Genomic DNA, 18928 nt, shown 5'->3' with positions numbered 1-18928 from the left:
ATTGTGACCTGTGGGGAACAGGTGGCTATGGGGTGAGGGAGAGAGGGGTAGAGACTAGACTTCTGTGAATACACCTGGGTGTGGATTTAACTTTAGAACCATATAAATAGTCATGTAATTACTAAAGTCAATTAAAGTACATTTTTAAAGGAATTCTTAAATTTGAAAACAAGATGAAACCATGAACTTGGATTAGCAGTTGGTGGCATAGCCCACCGAACTCACCCACGTGACTTTAAAGTCCAGTATTCTGTGGGATGGGAATGGGGGGATGAGGACAAATATGTGATACCTTAATCAATAAAAATTTTTTTTAAAAAAGTCCAGTATTTTGACTATGTCTCTGCAGCCTGAGGACAAAAAGAATGACGAAGTGTTTCATCTTCCAAATCATTTTAAAACACACTTTGCCTGGACATCTATATAACCCAAGGATTTTAACAGTGCATAAAACGGTTCAGTTTCTTGGCAGTCATGCTGTTGGTAGTGTCGGTGTTGTTTGTGGATTATTGTGCTTCTTGGGGGATAAAATAAATGAATAATTATGTTGGGTGTGGGATCAAGAAGATGCAGATAAGTCATCAGTAAGGTTAAGAAAGTCACATAGGTCAGAGCTGACGGAAAGGCAGCACCTACGCGCACTATCTCATCTACAAAGAAGCTTCCTGCTTCTGTCCACCTACGAGGCTGGGCCGCGGGGGGTGGGGGAGGTGGGAGCGGGGGGGGGGGGGGGAGAAGGGAGGGAGGCTGGGCTGCATTAGGGGTGGGGTTAGAGTCAGGCCAGGGCCCACTGAAATGTCATGAGCAAGACTTGATGTTTTACTTAATGTTTGTTCACTTTGAAAATCTGAAAAGTCCAAGATTATTTATCCAGAGTCCTGTGTGGGCATGTGCGCATGCACACACATACACACACACACCATCCAGGGCCCCAATTTCACATCTGCTCACCCTCATCCAGGACACACACCCCTGCTCGCACCTCCTCGGGACACACCCACCCTCTAGCAGCCACATCCATCCCTAGCTGTCCACGTGCTCATCTCCAGCATAGATCTGCCAGCACCGCCTCGGCTGCCAGCACCGCCTCGGCCAGACCCTGAGCCGAGCGCCAGCCTCTCCGGAGGTCAGTGACACCTGCACAGCTCCCCAAGAATGTAAGGGTTATTTTCACATTAGAACGCTAATCAATAGAATTCATTACATTAATAAAGAAGAACATTTACATAATCCTTTCAGTCAATACCAAAAAAATCATTTGACAAAATCCAACACTTATTTATGATAGAAACTCAGCAAGCTAGGAATGGAAGGAAGCTTCCTCGACCTGACAAAGGGCATCACAGATAACCTACAGGAAACACCGTACTCACTGGGGGGACTGGAAGCTCCCACTTGTGCTTAGTAGCAAGGACAGTGCCTACCACCTCCATTCTGATGGTTCTGGACTGGAATCAGTGGAAATGAGGCAAAAAAAAAAAAAAATGCTTCCAGGCAGGCAAGGTAGAAGTAAACCTTTCTATTTTCACATTATGACATCATTGTGAATACAGAAAATCCAAAGGAACTTACCCCATAACTATGAACCAATAAATGAATTAGCAATGTTATAGGCTATGAGATTAATAGACAAAAAAATGTATTTCTGGCAACAAACAACTGAAAAAAGGAAACTAAAAATACAGTAGCATTTGTAAGCATCAAAAAACAAAGTACTTGAGAAAAAAGTAAAACGTGTATGCTCAAAGCTACAAAATACTGCTGAGAGAGACTCAAGAAGGTCTCCATAGATGAAAGTAGATGGAGAGGTATACCATGCTCATGGATTCTCATATTGATCTATACAATCAAACCCTGAAGCCTCAAGTGTTGTGTCTGCTGGTTATGCTTCCTGGGCATATCTAGACACTGACCTCTTCTTTCGGCCTCCACCACCTCCCGTCTAGCTAGGACACAACCATCTGTTCCTTGGATGTCTGCAACAGTCTTCAAGTTGGTCCCCAACCTCCAGTCTATCCCCAAGACCTCAGCCAGAGGGAGATGTCAAATAAACTCACATCAGGCCCTGCTTAAAACTGCAATGGCTGCCCCTGCCCAAGAGAAAAGATCCAAGCTCTTTAAACGGCCTCAAGGCCCTTTCTTTACCTACCCCTCCAGCCTTAGCGCTCGCCATGTTCTCTGAACCTGCCCCTCTCCCACCTGCACTGCAGGCACAGAGAGCTCCTTTTCATTCCCTGGGGATGCCCAGCTCCTGCCAGCTTCTGCCCTGCTCCTGGCTGACCCTAATCAAGGACCACCCCCACACATCATCTGCCACCTCCTTGTCAGGACTACATAGGGGCCCCAGACCTGCAGAACTGAATACTACAGGGAGCTGGTGGGCACAGCCTGTCCCCAAACTCACCCTTAAAACTGGAGTAGACCCTCCCCTTAAGGAACACAGCCATGTCCAAAGACCCCAAAGTGTTCCCAGGAGCAACATGACTCTTTTATTCACCTCAAAACGCAGCAAAACCAGTTTAAATCTGTTAAATGTTGGGGGCGGAATCCAGTAAAATCAAATGAAGCATCCATGGGACACTGAGCAAGAAATTATTGTGAACCAAGAGACAGAGAAAAGAGAGCTTGGAACTTCTGAGAACTTGGCGGCAGTCTGGCTATCCCTGCCCCCTTTCCATCCCGCCTCCTGTCCAGGAAGTCTGGCAGGCCAGGCCCCTTCCCTGTCTACCTGCTCGCAGGGCCCCGGGGTCTCAGTACTCACTGCAGAAGCTCTGCCACCCTCCACGCTGATCCAGGCTTGGGGGAGGGAGGGTGGGTGAAGACATTAGAGAGAAGGCCCAGGACCAGGACTGGGTAGGACACGGCTCCCACGGAGAAGGCACCATGCCTCTGCAGCAGGAAGTGAAAATGAGAAGGAACCGCAAACAATGCGGGCAAAGTCTGCTGAGAAGGATGGGAAAGCTGTTCTCACCTGCACACACTCACACCTGCCCCACTACAACTGCCAGCTACTGTGCACAGGAGGGAGGCGGTCTTCACGCCCCTACTGGCAGGTCCTGGCTCTGGCTGGACATAGCCCTGGGCTCAGCACTGGCACTCAGCTTGGCTGGGCAGGCTGCTCCTCTGGGTTCCATGGAACCCCAGCTCAGCCCGAGCTGCCCAGCACTGGGCTCCGGACTGGCCACAGATGTGAGAATACAAAGACTGAGGCCCAGGTGTCTCAGGCATGGGAGATAGGCCATGGGGTGGGAGGGGGGCCTGCTCAGACCCTGGAAGAATGGGGAACAGCCCATGTTCCTCCACTCCTCTGGACAGGCTGGCCCACCCCCGCTACCAGGCTACCAAGGACTCCAGGGCAAACCAGAGGGCCGGAGCCGGGATGGGGGTGTGGAGGGCACACTGTGGGTGGGGACAGAGCCCAGACAGGTTTTCAACAAGGACATTGGAGTCCAGAGACTGAAGACCAGAGACTGACTGCACTGAGTGGATCCAGACCCTGTGGCTGCAGAGGCTGCCCCAGGGAAGGTCTCCTTCAGCTCTGCCTGTGCCTTGTAAGGTCCATCTAAGGCCAGCTCAGGCCCAGGCAGGAGGGGCTGGCTGGGAGGGGCATGGAGACCGTGCCTGACTGCCCCAACCACACAGGTCCTAGAAGCCCTGAGGGCCACTGACTCACCCCGACTGGGCCCTCTGTCAAGCAAGTCCTTCCCCACCACCCAACGAGAGACCGAGACTTGTCCCAGATCCTGTCACAACCAGGGTGCCTCAGAGGAGAAAGGGTGAGTCACCCAAGGGTTTTGGGGAGGAGCCAGCACCAGCTGCCACCCTCACCCCTCTGTCCCGGAAAGGCTAGCCCCTGCCTTTGAGAGTTCTGGGCCCCTTGCCCAGATGTGATGGGGCAGTTAGCCGCATCTCACATTGTCTACCACAGCCGCCTCCTCTGGAAGGGTGGTACTCCCCCGCCCCCCGCCCCCCTATACACACACAGGGCCACCCTGCGGGGAATCTTAATGGGTGACATAATGCTTGGCTTTCTCACTTTTCATGTAATCAAACTGCTTCGCAGCAAAACAAGTGGAAAACAGAAGATGGATGACAAAGCCCAGAGGTGCAGGCTCCTCAGCTGGAGCAGCCCCCAGGGCCAGCGATCTACCTGGAGCAGGGGTGCACACACAGCTGGCTTGACCAATCAGTGGCAACAGTGGGCTCTTGGGGTCACTCCCTAGTCTCTAAGCACATAATTGGGGCTGACACATGGCAAATGACCAGCACCCTCGGTGGGTCAGGCATGCCAGTCAGAAAGGCCAAGGGCACACCGAAACCTTCACCCTACAGAAAACAAATCAAAACCGGTGTTATCGGTGGGGTGCTCTCTGTGTCCCCACCTTTCGCCTGTGGAAGTCGGCTTCTTGTGATGTCACAAGGAAAGGACTTTCCTGAGATTCACATGGGAGAATAAGTGGTATTTATTTGTGTGGAATTAAACCCCTGAGTTTCTAAGTTCCCATTTTCCCCTGTCCCACCAAGGAAAAAGTCCTATTTTGTCTTCAGCAAAGCTAGGATTAAAGTCAGTGTCCAGTTTCCACTCCTCATGTGCACAGTCCAGTCCAGCATCTGGCTAGCTTAGCTTGTGTCCCCAGCTGCAGCCCGTGTGTGTGGGGTCCACGTGGCTTTGGGCCATGTAGTTTTTAGGGCCATAGGGCTTTGGGGAGAACACAGGAGCAAAGGAAGCAGGACAAAGCCAGAGGAACGAGAGTGAATTCCTTTGTCTCAGGATGATATATTCCCACATTTTCTCAGGCTTGCTGTGGCTCCACCCCTCTGGCCAATTATCTTTGTTCTAAGGTTAGACTGACAGGCAAGTATTTTCCCTACATCACCCACTTCACTGCCCATACCCGTCTTCCCCTTTGTTCAGTCCTTTCTGCCAGTGACCTGCAGGGACCGGACTGGTGGTTCCCTGGTGGTGTGAAATTGCAGGTTCCTGATGGCTATGCTTATAATGTCTGGCCTCCCCTTAGCTCTTTTCCTATTATTAATAATAACTAATTATAATGGTAACACTGGCACCACAGGGGTTGAACATGAGGACCTCCCTGAAGATGTGTGAGTGGTAGCTCCATTTGAGTTCGTGTGGCCTCTATGGACTGGGGGTTCCACTGCAGGGCAGCCCTAATCCAGATCACTAGGCCTCAGGTACAGGGGTGCGGCCACGAAGGGCAGTTGGGAAAGCTCAGAAGCAGGTCACTTGTGCGGACTGGACAAGAGGCAGTGGCAATTTTTCCCAGGACAGACACTCAGCTGGCTGGACGCCCTGGCTGATGTTGACATGATGCAGACTGAGTCGGAGGGGCAAGATGGGATTTGCTGTGTCGGATATGGGGAGGGGTCCCAGGCACGACCCTGGCAAGCGTCAACACTGACTGCATGTGGCAATGCCGCGCAGCGGAACACCAGGCCTCGGGTTCTCTGGTGCCTGCCTTTCCACACCTGGGAATACCATTGGTTGGTGATGGCAAGGCTGCCAGGTGGGAAGATGGCAGGAAGCATCCCTCCTACACCTGCCCTGTGCACCAGATCCTCCTCCTTGACCCTCCGAACATTGTCTCACCCCCTCCTCCTCCCTGAACCTTCCCACCTTGGAGGCTGCGATCCTCCTAGGGTCTCCCTGCCTGAAATAAGACATCTGTAAACTGCTCAGTATTCATGTTTATTTATAAAGTTACATCCAGAAGTGCTGCAAACAGCTGTGTGCTGACACACTCGTCTGCCAGCTATGAGGTCTCTCAGGAGCCCGGAGGGACTCGGCAGAGCTGTTGTCATAGCTTGGGGACCAGGACACTTGCGTTGGGCCTTTCTTGCCCTCCCTGCAGCACCTGCCTGACCCCGGGGCTGCCTCTCTCCAGGATGAGGAACCTTCACTTAGTGCCACAGGCACATGCAGCTGCTCAGTGCAGGACTGGCAGCTACAGCACTGAGGCTGGTGGCACCGAGCAAGGACGCTGTGTGAGGACATCATGGGCCAAGGGAGGCCTCTGAGGACTCCAGCGGGGTTATCCAGTTAGGTCTTCATCACTGCCATGAAGGAGGCCTGTGAAAGGAGAGATGGTGAGGTGTGGGCAGTGGCTGCCTGGACAGCAGGGAAGACACAGTGCACCTCATGCCTCAGGACAGCCTAGTCTGCAGTGTGACCCTCTGGGAGAGGCTGGGGAATGAAGGCCCCAGGGCACCAGGAAGCCCCTCCCAGGCCCCATGTACCTCTTGGAGGAGCTGCCCCAGCATTTCCTGGCTGTGAATGGAGCGTCTGTGGGAAAGAACACCTGGGTCAGCCCAAGGCCCCTCCCCAGCACGCAGGCGCATCTACACCCCCATAGGCTGACAGGCAAGGAGTCCCCAGGTACTGTGTCAGCCCCTGGTCTATGCCAGGACAGCTAACAGCGGGGGCATGTGAGGCAGGTGGGAGAACACAGTGAAGGTGGGCACTAAGGTCCTGAGGACTACAGCCCCCCACCGCCCCACCTGTCTATTCTGGTTGAGATGGTCACTGTGAAGGCCCCCTCTGTGTCTGGCAGGTAGGTGGAGGGCACAATCCTGTAGGTCCCTGCAGACAGGTGGCAGATGCGGCTCACTTCCTGGGTGTAGCAATGTGGCACACAGCTCAGCAGAGGCTTCTGGAGCAGCAGGGAGGGCGTGCTCTGGCCCCCGCTGTCCGCTGGAACCTGGGGAGGCACAGACTGACTAGGAAGCTTGTCCATGGGGCGGGTAGAGATGCCCATTGTCCTCAGTCTCAGTCGGGCTGCTCTCTTTCCCAGGCCCAAAGCAGCCCCAGCTGGGAACATGCTGAGGGTGTGCTGGGCTGGAGCAGCCCCGGCTGCCGTCTGCTTGGACCTCCTGGGGCTTCATGCCTGGTCCCCCACCATACATGCGCCCCCTTCCAAGGAGGAGCAGCAGCCCCCCAAAGCTGGGCTCACCACTCACTGAGGCCCTGCCACCCTTGCCAGGAAGCCCCATCAGGTGTCAGGTGTCCATGCCTTGGAACCACCCAAATTGCCCCTGCTTAGGCCCTGAGGCACCTGCTGGCCACGGGCACTTTTTTCCAAGCTCCTGGTGTCTCCACTCTTGGGAAGGGGGTTTCTCAGCAGCTCTCCCCATTCTCTAGGGTACAGAACCTTCTCAATCAGAAAATTCTCCCTTCCCCCCAGATCACCTGTGCTCCAGGCTACGTGTGCCTCTTCCCCCCTCAGATCCTGGAACACCGGCCACTTCACCCTGCCCGTCTAGAACTGGGCCCCCGGGGGCACAACAAACAGTGTGTGGGCTGAGGAGCCTCCTTGGCCATGCGGTCTGGACCTGCAACCTCTGACTTCTCCCCTTCCTCCAACTACAGGTCTGCTAAGCGTGTTTTGCCTACAAGGTGGGAGAGAGCCGACCGCCAAGGAAGGTGCTCTGGGAGGCTATACCTCATTGGCAGCACCCCCTTCTGGACTCCTCTGGGCTCACAGCCATTCTAGGACAAAGTGGGGACAACATACTTTCAGCCTGAGTTCCTGGAAGCCCTCTCTTTCCTTGGACCTGTCTGGGATTCAGGAGCCACCCCACACAGCTGAGCCCACTGTAGCCCTCAGACTGAGCTGCCTGGCCCCGAGAACCTCGGGGACCTTGCGAGCTCCTCACCACCACCTGGCTTTGTTTTCTTCCTGATCTGAAACTCCTGGCAGCGCCATTTGGGCAGCAGAGTGGCTGTCAGTTCCCCAATGGTCTTAGCCAATGTGGCCTTCCCCAAACCCCCTTTACTGCGCTTTCCCGCAAACCCTCGCCATCACCCACTTCTCCCTGGCTCTCAGGGGCATATACGCACCCAGGAACAGCCTCATGCTGCGGGCCATGGGCAGAGGGCAGGGTTACACAGCTCTGGGGTGCTGCTGGTGTTTGACTGATCACTCCCGGGTGATGCCATTGGCCTCCTGGGTGGGAGGCACTGTCCTGGGGAGAACTGGCCCCATGACATAGTTGTTCTGAGCCAGAGCAAAGGGACAAGGGGATGCCTGAGCTACCTGTGACCCCCGGTGAATTACAGACTTGATGAAACCTAGAAATGAGTCATGCACATGACCAGCCAGCCTGGGCAACATGCCCAAATGACTAAGTCCAGGGCTCCACATCACGCCCCACCCCATCCTGGCTCACGGTCCCCCCAGACCTCCAAGAGCTCTCAGAGCTTGCCTGGAAAACATGGAAGCCGATGGGGTGGCAGTCGCTGTCTAGGCAGTGCTGGTGCAGAGTGATCCGGACGCAGCGGGGGCCTGAACCCTCAGGGACCGTGAGGGGGAAACAGGGGTTGCTGGAGTAGGAGGCGAAGTTCCGGCTGCCCCCAGCTGTCTGGCCGATCTTCCAGGAGCCCTGCAGCTGCACAGTCTCCCACTCCCCCGCCAACAGAGTCTCCCCAGGGCCAGGGCTCTGGACCACTGTCTTGATGGCACTGCCCGGGAAAGACAAGCACAGGACGGGGGGCTAAAGGCACCGTCTGGCCTGCCTCGGTCAAGGCAGGAGCACACAGGCCCCCAAAGAAATGGCCAGGCCCCTCACCTGAGGGAGACTCTCCCGCTGGAGAAGACCCGGAGCAAAAACTGTCCTGGCACATTCTTTAAGAAGGTGCTGGGGACGGCCAGGTAGTAGCCGGGGGTGAGCTCACAGCGGAGATGGACCTCACGGTCATACGCATGGCACACAGTGCCAGCCACAGGGGGTGTAGACAGGATCCTGGGCAGGCTGACCCGCCGCTTCTCCACCTGTGGAGAGGAGGCCTGTGTGGGAACTCACAGAGACCTGCCCCACCCTCCTGGCATCAGGGCCTCTCCTCAAAGGAGTTAACACATGAAACCACTCCACCTCCCAGGGGCCGGCTGAAAATGCCCATGACCCTGGGCTTCCACTCAGCCTGTCCCCTTGAGAGCCTGCAGGACCTCCTGCCCCGGGACACACAGACGCAAAAGGGCTGTGCCCACGGCTACCGCAACCTGGGGCTGCTGGATAAAAGGCTTTCCAGCAACTCAGCAGGAAGAAAGGAACACAATGTAAGCCACACCCACAGAGGGACAGGGAACACTGTGCCTTGTGCTATGAGACCTTGGCAGGACATACAAAGACTAAAAACTAGGCCATGGCAGCAAATAGGCAAGTTCCTGCACCAGCCATGCTCCTGTCCCCAGGACAGGCATCTCCATTGGGGGCCAGAGGGCTCCTTGCACAATCCCACAGGATCAGCCGTCACCATCCCCACCTGATAGGGAGGAGACTGAGGGCACAGGGAGGGTGGAGTGACCTCTACAGGTCCCACAAGAAGCCAAGCTGGACTCAGACCTCCACAAACACCAGCCCCCAGAGCCCCACCGACTCGGGACTTTGGTTCTGGTTTCCTTTGGCCCTCCCGGGGCCAGGCCGGGAACCCAGTCCTCTCAGTGCGGGGTCTGTGGGAGCCCCAACAGGCACATGATCCCCAGGACAGCCAGGGCGGGGGGGTGGGGGGGAGGCCTGTGGGGCTCTTGTCAGTCATGCGTGTCCCAGCACTGCAGCTCCTAGGATTCAGACATCCATGTGTCTCCCATCTTGGACCCTGTACTTCAGTGAGTGGGAAGCTGGCCCAGCAGAGTTACCTTCCAGAGATGCAGACCCACGGCAGGGTAGTCCTTGCCCGGAATGCTTGCCGGGCTCCATACAATGTGGCTGCCCCCCACCGGCACCTGGGCCCGGCCGGCCCAGTCCACCGTGCGCATCCTGGGCCTCTGCAGGACGGCAATGTACACCTCGCTTGGTTCTGAGACCCGCAGCCAGAACTTGGGGTTGCTGGGAAAGCCGCTGTTGTTCCGGCAGCCTCCTGCGGACTGCCCCTGGACCCAGGCTCCCGGCAGCTCCTGAGTGTGGCTGAGCACCTTCTCTAGGGCAAGAGCACACCACAGGTCAGGCTCCCCATGCTCAGACACCAGCGTCCCCCACCGGGAGCCACCGCAGGGGATGCGGGCGCCTGCTCAGGCTTGACTTCAGAAAGCAGAGTCCATTCGGGTGGCCGCAATGCACCCCCCGAAGGCTGCCCCAGGAATGGTACTGGTTACCTGAGTAGAGGCTCTGCAGATGGCCAGCCTCCGTAACCGGGTAGCCAATGGTGACCTCGTCAAATTCACGGAGAAACTCCTCCTCCTCCACCCAGAACTCCCCTTCCTGGAGCTGGGACAGCAGCTCCGCCGAGTCCACTGGGTCCACCTGGGTCCACCCTTCACCCCTGGCAGGAAACTCAGGTCAGCGGAGATCTCTCATCTGAGAGTGACAGCACTGATGGTGCAGTGGGGCAAGAGGAGCCAGAGGGGACAGAGGGTGTCCTGAGAGCCCTGTCCCTGAAGCACCTTGGGGCCAAACTCTGTGGCCCCCTTCCCACGCTTCCATTTGCCCTGGGCTGAACCTTCCTCAGGGCCATCACCTCTCTTCCTGCCACATGACCTGGATGAGCGAATGGGTCAGTGAGCAGTGACAGAAGGACATCTGCCCATCGCTTCAGGCATGGTTGCTCAGACCAAGTGTGGGATCTGCTCACCACCCTGGCCACCTAAGGGGACTGTCACAACGCCCTCGTCCATCAGTTACGGGTCTTAAAAGCCAAGCTGAGGACATAGCGTAGGCATCTCATAGGTCGCTGTCCCTCAGCCTGGCTGGGCGTCTACTGTTCCATGGGCACCCTCAGCACCAAGCACTAAGCCAGCCTCCTGGACCACCTGACGCCAAGCACAGACCATGTGGCCTTAAGGTTAAGGGGGCCTTGCTGGGAGCCAATTGAGCACTGTCCTGACCACAGAAACTACCATGGCACCAACCACAGCACGGGGGCCCAGGATTCCCCTCTGGGCCTGCAGGCCCCCCCCCACCCCCTTAATGGCAGTGCCAACTGCACTCACCCCTCTCTCCAGGGCCCCTGCCAGCACCGCCGGCCCCAGGGGTTCTGAATGCGAAGCAGCAAGATGCTCTGACCAGCCTGACCCCGGAGCTCGCGCAGGTCCGAGACGATGAAGGCGTGAAATTCCCCCAGCTCCCTGGCACCTAGGCGAGGAACAGCTCAGTCAAGGGCAGGAATCCCCAAACCCAGCAGATGTACAGGTCTTGTCTCCTTCCCTGGGGACTGGTCCAGCCCCCCAGATCCCACAGATCACCTGGGGCTCCTTTCCTAAGCACGTGGACAGTTAGCTCAGCAGTGGCCTTAGGCAGCACAGAGCCCCAGCGAGGGAACTGGACCAGGCCTGGCAGCTCATTTCCTTCTCTGGGCCTCATTAGCTGGTCACATGGCCATGCAGGATGCCTGGTGCAGGGCCAGGTCTCAAAAGTGCTACTGTCAGCACTGTCATCAACAGTCTGTGACCACCAAGGGAAAAGGGAGATCACTTGGCAATGCCAACTGGGGAGGATGGATGGGCAGTGGGAGGACTGAGGTCCGAGGAGAAACGACTCCACCTGCCCTGTGACAAGAGACAGAAGACATAGAAGGAGCCAAACAGGACGACACCTACCTGGAGAGGAGGGGTGGTGGTCCAACGCAAAGAGAAGAAACTCCTGGGCTGTCTCTAAATGCTTTCTTCAGAATGGCACTGTAGCTACCACCCATGTCCCCAGCCCCTTGCCACTTCAGTGGGCTCCAGGTGACCTCCAGCAGCCTGTGTCTAGCCCACCCTCAGGGGAGGAGCCTGTCCCAGGCCTGTGCCAACCCTCACACATACACCAGGAGCATAATTGTCAACAAGAGCCAATTTATTTCAATGTTCAGTCTTTGATAAAATATTCCATTGTGGCCCGGCCCGGGTGGGTCAATGGTTGAGTGTTGATTTATGAACCAGGAGGTCACAGTTTGATCCCCAGTCAGGGCACATGCCCAGGTTTCGGGCTCGATCCCCAATAGGGGGCATGCGGGAGGCAGCCGATCAATGATTCTGTCATTTCTCTCTCTCTCTCCCTCTCTCTCTCTCTCCCACCCCCCCCCCCCCGCCTTCCTCTCTGAAATCAATTTAAAAAAATATATAAAAATTCCATTGTGGAAATAATACTAAATAGGAAACTTGTATGCATAGAGATGCTGTTATTTATAACAGCATAAAATCAGAAAGACCTTAAACTTCCAACATGAAGGGAAAGATGAAAGAAGCTACAGCAGATCCACTGATGAGATAAGTTGACAAAGTTTATGTAACATATAAAATCTAGGATGCAGAATGCAAAAAGTACATTTATGAAAAACTGAGGAAGTATACTAAAAAGTCAAAGGTAGCTATGTTTGAGGGAGTTTTTCCTTTCAACAACTTTTCTTCAATGAACATACATATCACTACAGTGGAAACCTGAGTGCTGATTTCACAGGGTGTCAGCTGAGCCAGAGATGGTGCCACCACGTGCTTCCTAGGCCATCTCTGCACAGCGGTAACCTCACACAGGCTCCTGCCTGCCCTGGAGGTAAGTCCTGGTCAAGGGAAAAGGGACCCCTCCTTCTGGAGAGGGGCAGGCAGCAGGACAAGGTCACACAGCCAGACACCAGCTTGGTAGGACAAATGTCCCCACTTTCTACTCATTCCAGACAGGGCCTCAGGGATTGCCTACAGGATCTGAGGGTGTGTGTGTGTGTAGGCCCTTTGCATGACCACCGCCTCACCTGCTCTGGGGCTGAACACTGAGCAGCTGATCAGACACCGCTCCTTGAGGCTGAGCAGCTGCCAACAAGTCTTGCGCTCTGAGCTGCCAGATCCATCCTGTTGGCTACTGCTGCTTGCCAAGTTCTTCAGGTTCCACCTTTCTGCCAGGCCACCGGTTAGGTCCACCAGGGCATCTGCCACCTGCCCTGCCCATAGGTGCTCGTAGGACCCATGGACCCTGGGAGACAGACACAGGAATGAGCCTCAGGCAAGGGGAGCAGCACCCTGCCTCTCTTCTATCCCCTTGGTCTACGATACTCCAAATCATCCTGTGATCCCATCCACCCGGCTTCCATCGCTTTTCTTTCCTGCTGCCTCGCCTTCACCACAGCCAGACGCAATTATGCCTTCACGGCTGACATGCAGTGTCCCAGCAAAGCCCAGCCGCCTCTGCCACGTGCAGAACCTCTTCTACTGCCAGTGTGGGCACAAGCGTGAGGCAGTGTGGGCAGAGGCTGTGACATCCACTCCATCTGATGGGACCCAACCCCAATGTCAGCAGCAGGCCTCCCTCCTGTCCTCGGTGCAAAGGCCTGCCTATCAGTTCACTGTCAGCAAGATGGTAAATGCATTCTAGGAAGGAAGGGCCTCGATTCACTCTGCATGAGGGTTTTGGGCTCAGTCAGGACCAGCTAAAAAGGCTGATACTTAGCTGGCCTCTTTCCTCCCCAACAAGCTGCAGAAAGGCAGCCTGTCCCCAGGGGTGAAAAACAAATAGATGGAAACATCTTTCTTTCTGGGTTTTGAGGAAAGAGAAAGGAAGAAAATATACATCCTCCCTCATGCCCACCTGTGAAATAAGGGCAGGGAAAGGGAGGCAAACCACAGGCCAACCCTCAAGAGTTCCCGTCTCCGGACCAGTCAGCCCCACCCCAGGACCTGCCGCCAAGTGCCTGGAAATGACAGGATTCTGCAGCGAGGGAGAGCAGAGACCTGCCCCTGGGGGCAGTCTAAGGTGGCATGGCCCAGCCCGCCAGCCTCCAGCACACGTACTTGGCATAGACCTTCTCCAGTAAAGGAAGCCAGAACACATCCTCTCTCTGGCACCGGGAGAAGCAGAGTCTCCCTGCAAGACAAGGCAGACGATCATCTATGGTCACCTCCACCCAGCGTCCAAACTGCCAAACTCGACAGGTGAAGGAGCCACGGTATGTCTGGTCGAGCCAGCTCGGCTGTCCGGGAAGAAAGACCTACCGTGCACAGGGAAAGGCAAAAGGAGACCATGAGACAATATCTCACAGCGCCCTCCAAGCGTGCTAACCAGAGTGTGACCACACTGTATTGTCCCACAGTACCCTGCGGTCTGCAAAGGATCTGCCTCATTCCATGCCTTGAAGCAGTGCTCATGGAAAACCGACCACTGGACTGAAAATCCAGACTTCTCAATAAAATATTTTAAGACCATAGTGAGGGAGCCAGTGTCTCCAAAAACTTAAAGTCAACCATTATGCCCTAATGTCCCAAATAAGCCCTTGACCTGAATCTAAAACAAATGTGACTTTTAGAAGCATGAGACCCAATTCTCAGCAGAGCTGGCTGCAGATGGCAGGTTGCCATGGGCACAGCAACCCTCCTGCAGATGCCTGAAGCCCAGGACCTCTGCCAGCACCTGGACCCATGTTCACTGCCAGGTTTGTTCTGAACCAAGAGGCAGTGGGGACTGCGCACCTAGACGACGTGTTTGGTCCTGTTCTGCCACTCACTAGCCAGAAATCAGTGACAATGGTTCTAGTGCCCTCATTGGTGAAAATGGGTCACATCCAGTGAGGCCTGTGAGTGAAAGCCAGCAATGTGCTGTGCTTATTAGCATGGGGCTGGGACCCAGGATGAGCTCTGAACGGGGTCACCACTGTCAATGAACATTGCTGCATTCATTGGTGATACTTAGCAAGAAGCCAAACAGAAGGCCATCAATGGTCCAGGGAGGGAGTCTGAGCAGGCCTTCTACACCTGTGGTGTCAGAAAGAGTTTCAATCATCTTTTGCCAATTTATATTTAAAACCTATTTAAGAAGTTAACTAGCTAAGGACACTAATTCCAAACCAGGGCACAGGCTCCCTCAGCCAACCCTTTCCTGTCCAGGCTGGCATGTTTGACTTTTTAGTTCAGATGCATGGTTCTGACTCCATAAGAAGCGTGCTCGGGGTTTGGCAGAGCAGGGCAGAAAGTACCGCTGCAGGAGAGGAGACACTGCGTCGTGCCTGGGAGCCCCTGTGGCCTGACAGCTGAGCTCCCCACTGCCCATGCTGAGCAGCTGCAGCAGAGCCCCACAGAACAAGGGGTTCAGCCGCCTGGCCTCTTGCTTCCTTCCTGGGCACAGCAGACAGGAAGACAGAGCAGAAGAGAAAGCTGCACTATCACAGACACCTGGTCCAGGAGGTGCCGGCTCTTCTGCAGGGCGGCGCAGGCACACAGGAACCAGCAGTCCCCCAGAAGCCCTTGCTTCACCTGCCCTTCCTGTGGGTTATCTGGAAACAGCCGGGGCGTAGCACAAATTTCCTAAAAATAAAGAAAATTGTCCAGTTACATCATGCCTCATGCCAGTCTTTAAAATAGAGAACACAGGATCTAGGTGACGGGCTGGGAGGAGCTTTTCTGCTTATCCATGCTGCCTAACAAGGGAAGGGAAGCAGCTGGCTTCTTGCAGACATTATCTGTCAGCCCCTCCTGGTTTCAGGTCACTCTGTCCAGCTTAGATTATGGGGTCCCTGTCTGTCCTCCACATTCCTTAATTGGCAAAACTCCCAACTCTGGATGAATGCTACCACTTCCCTTCTCAAAACAGCTAAATGTTCATCTAGAAACTGGCTTCACTTTATTATCTTTTAATTTTACTTATTGATTTTTGCAGAGAGAGAGGAAAGGGGAGAGGGGAGAGAAATTAATTTGTTATTCCACTTATTTATATATTCATTGGTTGATTCATATATGTACCCTGACTGAGAATCAAATCCTCACCCCTGGTGTTTTGGGACAATGCTCTAACCAGCTGAGCTACCTGAGCAAATGGTTTCACTTTAAGTTCATAATGGGGAATCTTGAGTGGGTCCTCTCTACTGCTGGAAATCCCACTGTTTCTCTAAAAGGCTCACTTTCCCACAGCCTGGGTGAGCTTATGCCTCCTATACTCCCTCTTCTCAAAATGTCCTCGCCTCATGCTTCATTAGAAGCCACCTGACCTGCCCCCTCTCCTGCTTCAAGCCTGCATTCCTCCTGAGACCCCTTCCCTCTTCCACCTACTCGGGCAAAATCCCTCCAGCATAAGGCACAAGCAGAATCTCCGTCTTCTCTACGACACTGCCCCTCAGCACTATTTCCCTTCTAGGTTTCTCTTCACTGACAAACTTCTGAAAAGAGCTGCCATCAGCTCTACTTGTCCCCCTCCCCCGCCCCTGCAGGCCCCTCTAGCTTCATACCCCCAAACCTTCTTTACCAGTGTCACCTCCATGTTGTCAAATGCAACAGACATCAGTGTCCTGTTGAATTCCACAGCATCAGAACAGTGTGTGTGTGCTTTGTGTGTGTGTGAGAGAGAAGGGAGGGTGGTGGTGGAGTGCTGTCCCTTAACCCCAGCAGCTCTCTGGTGGTTTCCATGATTCCATGTACCCTGGGTGTCTTTTCACCTCACTGCCTGCTGCTTCTCAAGTATACCTGTCCCAGCACTTGCTGACCCCACTGGGAAATGTTAAAGCTCCTCCAGGCTCAGTTCCGAGTCCGAGTCCTCCTCTATCTGACACTCTCTTCCAGGCCCTGGCCCGTAAGCCACGTTACAGTCCAATTCCCAGATCGAGCCTCTACCCGGATGGTTCTGAACTCCCAACTCACATCCACCTGCCCACTGACAGCACCAATTACATGTGAGAGCAAAACCAATCCTAGATTTCCACCCCCACCCCCACCCCTGCCACTTTCCCCTAGTACCGTGGTCGGCAAAATGCGGCTCACGAGCCACATGAGGCACTTTGGCCCCTTGAGTGTGGCTCTTCCACAAAATACCACGGCCTGGGCGAGTCTATTTTAAAGAAGTGGCGTTAGAAGAAGTTTAAGTTTAAAAAATTTGGCTCTCAAAAGAAATTTCAATCGTTGTACTGTAGATATTTGGCTCTGTTGACTAATGAGTTTGCCGACCACTGCCCTAGTACATCAAATGGGACCACCATCCACCCAGGTGCTCAGGCTCCAAATCTAGAAGTCATTATCTTCACCCTCTACTTCTAATCGGCCACTAAGACCCATCTAAGTGCTAACGTCTGTCACACTAATCTAAGCCCCTTCGTCCTTCTCAGGACCACTGCAATGGCATTCCTGCCCTGACCATCCACTTCCCACAGGCAGTAAGAGTGAGCTTCTTCAAACTCATACCCAGCTAAATCACTCCCCTACAAAAAAACCTCTAATGGCCTCCCATCGCAACTAAGATCCATTTTTACCCAAATCCCACTCGTGTGGCCTCTAAAGCTCTTCATGCCGTGGCTCCTCCCAGGCCAAACAGGCCCTCGCGGGGCAGCACCAGAAAGGCGCCTCAATCACCAGAGCCCAGAAGTTCTGGCGGCCACGTACACCCTGGGGGAGGCAGGCTTGTTGTCCCAGGGCAGTGTTATTCAGCAGACAATTTCTACAGATGTCAACATAACACTAGGCCAGAGCATCCCTTTAAGTTACCACCTTAAGATGTTTACATCTGAAAATGCAGGTGCACTAAGTCCAAAAGAGAAATCTGCAGAGCAGAGTGGCTTTGCTTCATAGGCTCATCCTGGCCCTTCCATGGGAGCACGAGAATATCAGCAGACACACAAGCAAACTCTGGTTGAGACGCCCTTCAGAGCAGGAGCAGGGAGGTGGGGCTGGGTTTGTGTCTGTGGACACGCCCCTCTCGCTGAGCCTCAATCCCCTTCGGAACGGAACTGCGCTCTCACAGGTGGGGACCCTGAGCTCGGGGCTTAGCACACCCTGAGTCAGCTTCAGAGGGAGCTACCATGTGGGGTAGGGAGCCTGGGGACCTACTCCTGGGGACAGCAGGCAGACCCTGCGGGCCACCGCGCGCCCAGACCGGGCTGACCCCGGCCACCGAGCCGGCCTCCGCGCTCGCACCCCGGCAGGAAACACCGTGCAGAGACCTTAACCAAGACCCAGCCGCTCACCTGAGGCCGCCTCCACGTGATGTCCCCCCGGAACTGGGCCAGCGGCGTGGAGAAACTGGAGAAGAGCGAGGAGTCCGAGGCAGGGAAGGCGGGGTCCCGGAAGAGCTCCCTGGCGGGCGCGCGCATCTTGAGCGCCCCGGGCTCCCATATGCAGCCCACGCCCCAGCGCCGAGCGGGGCCCAGGGGGAGCGCAGCCCCGCGAGGGGCCGAGTCGGCTGCCGGTCCGGGGCTGGCCTACGCCCCAATGCTTCGCCAGGCTCTCCCCGGGTCGGAGCCGCTGCACGGACTCCACCGCCGCTCGGTGGCCCCAGCCCCCGAGGGCGTGGCTTCCGAGCTCGCCTCTCGCGACGCGCGACGTCGCCCCGGCGGCACTTCTCCTTCCGGGCCGAAGGTGCCCGGAACTGTTCCTGCCGAGGTTCACCTTCTGCGAGGCTGGCGGGAGTCTTGTCCTTGGGCCTGTGCGGGTCGGGCCAGGGCGTCGGAACCGCTTGGACTCGCGGGCTATGAGGGCTGAAGGGAGCGGAGAAGCCGCCTCGGCCGAGGTCGCGCCGCGGACCACCGGTCCCAGCATGCAGCGCTGCCTCCCAGAACGCGCCTCTCCTTCCGGCGTGCGGCGGCGGATCCGCCTTTGTGGGCGGATCCAATGGGAGACCCGCTTGGGCGGGCAGGTAGTGAGCGGTCGGAGGTGTCTGCCGGTGTTGTAGCGGTGTCCTGGGTTCGTGGGAATAAGACGGCCCAGGGGGGAGGGTCTCCCTAGGCTTGGCAGGCTGTCTCAAGGCGGCTGGGATCAGAAGCTGGGTCCTGAGCGGGGAAGGGCAGGCGCTGGAGCATCCTCCTGGTCCCCAGGTGGCCGGTGGCCGGCTTCTGGTCCTGGTGGGCTGGGCGTGTGGTTACAACTCACGGCCGCTCAGTGATGCAGAGAGGTGAAGACAGTGATTTCGGGACCTGCTCAAGGACTCACTTTTGCTGCAGGAACCAGCGTGTCGCCATCCCCGTTCCCTGGAAGGAAGACGGCCAGCCAGAGGCTTACACTCTACCTGCCCCTCCGAACTACTTCACTCTGCCTTCACA

General features: G+C 55.6%; 1 protein-coding gene across 1 annotated transcript; it reads right to left on the bottom strand.

The window, feature by feature from the left end:
• Positions 1-5691: 5691 nt before the first annotated feature.
• CAPN10 (calpain 10) lies at positions 5692-18443 on the bottom strand. The gene is given in 13 exon segments (XM_079782828.1): positions 5692-6088; positions 6256-6301; positions 6517-6716; positions 8221-8476; positions 8584-8786; positions 9651-9931; positions 10107-10273; positions 10941-11082; positions 12677-12894; positions 13710-13906; positions 15084-15215; positions 17858-17978; positions 17980-18443. Coding segments are annotated over 13 exon segments (2442 nt in total). The 5' UTR covers positions 18429-18443; the 3' UTR covers positions 5692-6058.
• Positions 18444-18928: the final 485 nt, after the last annotated feature.

Source organism: Cnephaeus nilssonii, assembly GCF_951640355.1.
Source record: "Cnephaeus nilssonii genome assembly, chromosome: 10".
NCBI classification, from domain to species: Eukaryota; Metazoa; Chordata; class Mammalia; order Chiroptera; family Vespertilionidae; genus Cnephaeus; species Cnephaeus nilssonii.
The sequence above is the reverse complement of the archived record's forward strand: the minus strand, read 5'-3'. Positions and strand labels throughout refer to the sequence as shown.